Source organism: Kryptolebias marmoratus, linkage group LG15 (assembly GCF_001649575.2).
Source record: "Kryptolebias marmoratus isolate JLee-2015 linkage group LG15, ASM164957v2, whole genome shotgun sequence".
Lineage (NCBI taxonomy): Eukaryota > Metazoa > Chordata > Actinopteri > Cyprinodontiformes > Rivulidae > Kryptolebias > Kryptolebias marmoratus.
The window spans coordinates 31,871,766-31,877,447 of record NC_051444.1 but is presented as its reverse complement, the minus strand read 5'-3'; the positions used below and the strand labels follow the sequence as shown (position 1 = coordinate 31,877,447).

The following is a 5,682-nucleotide window of genomic DNA, read 5'->3' as shown; positions in this document are numbered from 1 at the left end:
GATCATCCGATGTGTCACAGTGGTGACTCTGTTGATACTATTACTCGAACTGCGCATGCGCGAAGGGAACATTCAGTGCTTTCAGCACCGCCCTCTGGCGGTCATCCGGGATTCATAGAACCGTAGTTACATACGTAACTTTCGTTTCCCCTCCAGGTTGGGCAAAAGGTGTCTGAGAGCCAAATGAACAGCACGCTGCTCCAGTACATTTGTGTGTCTGGAGGGATCCTTTTGGCACAAGCGACCTTAAACTGCTCTGTGTTGCCACACAGCACCCCATCCCCATGGAGCTGGAATCTGTCATGACCACCTCTTGCGACAAACAACTATCCCCAAGGGGACACCCCTGGACAAATAACTCTCGTCTCTCCATGGCCTCAGGACACGAAGACATGACAATGTCACCACGAGTTTGAGATGCCTGTGCCACCTGGCATCCAGGCGGAAGCTGTTGAGCCACCTCTGCAAAGGGCGCAGTGACAGCAGACCTAAGGGCACAACCTGAGTGACTGATGTCAGTTTGCCCAGGAGCCGCAGGAAAGTGACGTATGGAAACTGCCAGCCCAGCCTGAATCGACTGACTAACCGGAGTATATTGTTCACCCTTTGGGCAGATGGGTAAGCCCTCATGGAAGGTGAATCCAGAAACACCCTAAGAAAGGTGGTTGTCTGGGATGGGATCAGGCAGCTCTTCTCCAAGTTGACCTTGAGGCCCAACTGGGACACATGACCAAGCAGACGACTTGTATCGCGAGAGACATGCGCTTGGGATGTGGCGCAGAGAAGCCAATCGTCGAGGTATGGAAGAATCTTCATTCCGCAGGCCTGCAGAGGAGATAGGGCTGCTTTCACGCACCGAGTGAACACCCTCTGGGAGAGAGAGAGGCCAAACAGGAGCACCCGGAACTGTCAATGGCGACCCCGATAGGCAAACCGGAGAAACCAGTGATGCTCTGTTGCAATAGGTACATGAAAGTATGCATCTGTCAGGTCTATTGAGGTAAACCACTCATCCCTGGTAACAGTCTGAAGAACCTCTGCTGTCATGAGTATGTGAAAGGGCAGTACCTTTAATTACCGATTCAGTCCCCTGAGATCCTAAATGAGACGAAATCCACCCGTCTTTTTGGGCACGAGGAAGTATGTTGAATAGTAGCCCCTGGGTTGCCGCAGAGGATCCACTGCCTCGATTGCACCCTTGGCCAGGAGGGTGGAAAGCTCCTGGTGCCAGTGCTAGAGTTTTCACCTGTTCTGCGATTACCGTCACCCTGACCCAGCGTGACATGTGAGGCCGCCGTCGGAACTGTAGCCGGTAACCATGGGTCAGAGTGGCAACAACTCATGGATCCCCAGCATGAGCAGCTCAGTAACTGAGCTGCTGATGAGAAAAATATCCAACGGTTTGAGAGGGGGGTAAAAGAAGCCATTCATGTCAAAAAGGAGAAACCAACATTAAACAGAGGAGGAGGTCTCAGATTTCAGCTTGCAAAAACATAAAATGGAGCTGGCCTGATACCCAGTCAGTTTCACTCCAAGCAACACCTGCATTCATGTGACAAGAGTGGCCCATCAGTGAGTCAGAGTTAAAGCAAAATAAACAAATAAACATTGAGAGGCTAAAGCCCTTAGCTCGACCAGGAAGTCGGCTCAGATTGGGAGAGGGGGCGAAACGCTACCGTCACCAATTAAAACAAAACGGATAAACAAAAAGAGGCTTACACTGTTAGCTTGATCCAAAACTGTAATCAGAAATTTGGCTAAAACTTGGAGAGGGGGCGAGACTTAATTTTAACCTTACAACTTAAACTTTCATATTTCGACTTTAACAGTAACTTTTCAACTTTAATCTTAACATTTTGACTTTACTGTTGACATTACAACTTTAACCATAGTATTTGGACTAATGTATAACAGAAAAAATCTTTGGACTTCATACAAAAAGTGAACTAAAAACTGCATTTAATTCCAAATCTGAAAGTTTAAAGTTTCTTGCACAGAGTCTGATCTGTTGCCATTTGGGTGTCTCACCTTGCTCTTGCTGAACAGGTTGGTCTTCCTGAAGGAGAACAGAATGACATCTCGGTAATCGGCAGGGTGCTTGAAGCTTACGTTCTCTGATCTGTACTGAAGCACTCGGGAAGTCTTGTTGATGATCCAGTACGGGCTAAAGAGTGACATCACCAGGTGGCTTGATGTCTTGGAAACATGAACACTCACGTCCGCTGTCATACTGCTGTCTGAGTCACAGGTGAGGCACACCGCAAAGAACTCTGGCATGTCCTGATTGATCTGAATGTGTCCGTGCCAGTCGCGGCCCTGATACTGGATCAGCGCTAAAGACACTATTTCACCTGAGACTCGAGTGTTCAGCAGGTCTGACGTGCTGCCTTCCAGAAGCTCCTTGTTTTCTGCTGAGTTCTGAAGAAAATAAACCCCAATAGATCAAATCCCAAAGTTGATAAAACATTTAATGAGACAGAAAAATAGCTTTTTTTCTAGAAGATGGAAACAGACAAATCTAAAAAAATCTGCCATAACATTATGACCATTGATTAGTGATGCAAAAACATTATTTTGGTCCAAAGAATGAAACTCAAATAACCAGAGACAGAGTGATGAAAGACCAACAATCAAAAATGTATGTTGGAAGTAAAGGCTGGCCTACATTGTTCTGATCCAACAGAAGAGCTGTTGTAACTCAAAACTGCTGAAAAAGTTCCAGTTAGTTTTGATAGAAAAGAGTCAGAACCCAATGAGTTTGTTGTGTTTGGGTCTGTGTAGCTGCAGATGGGTCAGGGTGTCCATGCAAACCTGAAGCCACCACCTTAAGTTCCAGACCTTCAAAGAATTACAGGAGACCTTTGGTGGACCCCCACAGGCCTTCAGAAGTTTACAGCAGAGCTTCAGGGGATTATGGCAGCTCTTAAGAGGTTTACAGGAATCCAGAAGGAAATGTGTAAGGACTAAATTTACAGGATAAAATGGAACCCACCCATTTTTAATCAGGAAGTCATGATGTTATGGCTGATTACTTTATGATCCTATGAAAATATTTAATTTCCTGACTAGTTGTAGCTGTTTTTGCAGTACCTCCATCATGTAGCGGACTGTGTAGGGAAGCAGATTGCGAAGCGTGGCCACAGGGTGGAGGTGGATGATGTAGGCAGGATCCCAGTCCTGCTCACCATGGCTGGTGATGTGCTGCAGGTCGTCAGGGATGGCCAACGTGCTGACCATTAGTGGCAGAAGGCTGGTGTCAGATGCAGGACACTGCAGCACTGAGCAGACCTCTGAGCTTTGGTGCACCTGCTCCTTCCAGGCCATGCAACTGGAGGACACACCATACTGACTATGTAGCTCTCCTCCTGGACGTATGAACAGCTGACATCTGCAGGACATAATGTGATATATGTGAACACAACATACTTATTCAACTCAGCAGAAGACATCACATGACTGAAACTAAACCAAACTGACTGAGACCTGAGCAGAACTGCAGGCCATACCCATGATGATACCTGTATGCTTCCAAAGTGACATGAAACTCTTTCTCAGGTTCAGCTGTTCCAACACTCTGCATACTCCTGGATTTTGGACAGTACATAAGGATCGCAAATGGCACAGAGAAGTGATTCTTTATCTGAAAACACAAACAAGAAACAGTTATGGAGGTTAATATTGACAACCGCAGTTACAACAAAGGCAGGATGTCTTATAAAATGTAAATAACAACAGAATGCAATTTTTTTTTTTTTTTTTACATTTTACATGTGTAAAATATGTCCTAACTTTGTTGGAACTAAGCTTGTACTAATCCAGTCTAATTTAACCTCAGTGTGTCAGAGCTGTGCAGATTTATACAGTTCGAACCTGCAGCGGTGAACGAACAGTGATGACTTTGTTGCCCTCTGCAGCATCGATCTGCATCAGCACAGAAACCGCCTCTTGCAGCATTGGACCACGGATGTTGAAGAGGCGCCGACCTGGTCTGTCTACTGCTACATTGGTGATTTCGCTGTATCCGGAGGGCACTGCGTATTCAGAGACACATCTTTATTCAGTGTGCATGTTGGAGTATAAGAATAAGAACAAACAGAGCAAGTGTGAGGGGTTCTGACCAATAGTGAGGTTAAACAGGCAGCTCTCTTGGCGCTGAAGAGCTGAAAGTTTGCCTCTGAGCGATGACTCAAACACGGAGTGGACCAGATCCATGCTCTGATCCACCGATAGCTCGTGAAGTTTTCCACGAGATGGATTTCCTACTGGCCTCAAGTTGGCGCTGTGCTGCACTATTAGAGAAATCCCCAGGGCGTTTCTGAGGGTGAAAGGGGGCTTCTCCTTCAGAGTGTGATCAAAGGTTGAAGCTGTGCCCTCTGAAAACGCCTTTAAGAAAACAAACACAACCTAAATAAATATATAGACTGTAGAAGATATTTTGTGTTCCACATAGTTAATTTTGTGAATTTATAAATACAGGGTGGGCCATTTATATGGATACTCAATAAAATAGGAATGGTTGGTGATATTAACTTCTAACACTTCAAAGTGCTGCCCATTGTGTTGGATTGTTAATGCAACCCTCTTCTCCCACTTCAGCTTCATGGAAAGTGGTTTGGTCGTCGTGGGCCAGTTGAATGGCCCCTAAGGTCTCCTGATCTGACCCCCTTAGACTTATCTTTGGGGTCGTCTGAAGGCATTTCTCCTGCAGTGTTGCTATCAGTGTGTGAAGAGTGGGAGAAGAAGGTTGCATTGACAATCCAACACAATAGGCAGCACTTTGAGCACATTTTATACAGTAAGTGGTGAGAAACTTGTAAAAAACTCATGAAATAATAAAGTTACGTAAAAACCAAGCACACCATAGTTTTTCTTGTAAAATTCCCAATAAGTCTGATATGTCACATGACCCAGCAGTGGCCCGGCATGGGGTGGCAGTGGCTCAGGAGGTAGGGGTTTGTCCTGTAATCGGAGGGTTGCTGGTTCGAGCCCACACCCCAGCTGTCTCAGCCGTTGTGTCCTTGGGCAAGACACTTCACCCGCCTTGTCTACTGGTGGTGGTCAGAGGGCTCGGTGGCGCCGGTGTCATGGCAGCCTCACTTCTGTCAGCCTGCCCCAGCGCAGCTGTGGCTACAATGTAGCTTACCACCATCACTGTGTGAATGTGTGTATGAATGGGTGAATGATTGTAGTATAAAGCGCTTTGGGGTCCTTGAATTAGATAAAGCGCTATATAAGTGCAAGCCATTTACCATTTACCCTCTTCCCATATAAATGGTGTATCCACATAAATGGCCCACCCTGTATTTTCCCCATAGAAATAGTAAGATCTCTTCAGTTTTTGAACAGTTAGTCACTTGAGTGTAAACTCTGTTAATATTTCAACTTATTTATAAAAGAAAAGGTTTTTTATCCATCCATCCATTTTCTTTACCCATGTTTCTGTGCAGTGTTGTGGGGAGCTGGCGCTGATCTCCAGAGGTCACTGGGCTAAAAGTTTAGTTCAGTTTATTTTTACGTAATTAAAACACTTGAAATTTCCATCCATCCATCCATTCTCTTCCGCTTATCTGGGGTCGGGTCGCGGGGGTAGCAGCCTAAGCAGGGAGACCCAGACTTCCCTCTCCCCAGCCACTTGGGCCAGCTCCTCCAGGGGAATCCCAAGGCGTTCCCAGGCCAGCCGAG

At 46.1% G+C, this 5,682-nt stretch overlaps 1 protein-coding gene across 5 annotated transcripts in view; it reads right to left on the bottom strand.

Annotated features, from left to right (window-relative positions):
• vps13c (vacuolar protein sorting 13 homolog C) overlaps positions 1–5,682 on the bottom strand; it is a 141,917-nt gene that overhangs the window by 41,755 nt on the left and 94,480 nt on the right. For all 5 annotated transcript variants that reach the window (XM_025010947.2, XM_025010945.2, XM_037979977.1 and 2 more), the window contains 5 exons: positions 4,119–4,383; positions 3,871–4,031; positions 3,519–3,640; positions 3,091–3,388; positions 2,029–2,418 (listed from right to left, as the gene is read on the bottom strand). In XM_025010947.2, the coding sequence (XP_024866715.1) occupies positions 2,029–2,418; positions 3,091–3,388; positions 3,519–3,640; positions 3,871–4,031; positions 4,119–4,383 (1,236 nt within the window). The remainder of the gene's footprint in view (positions 1–2,028; positions 2,419–3,090; positions 3,389–3,518; positions 3,641–3,870; positions 4,032–4,118; positions 4,384–5,682) is intronic.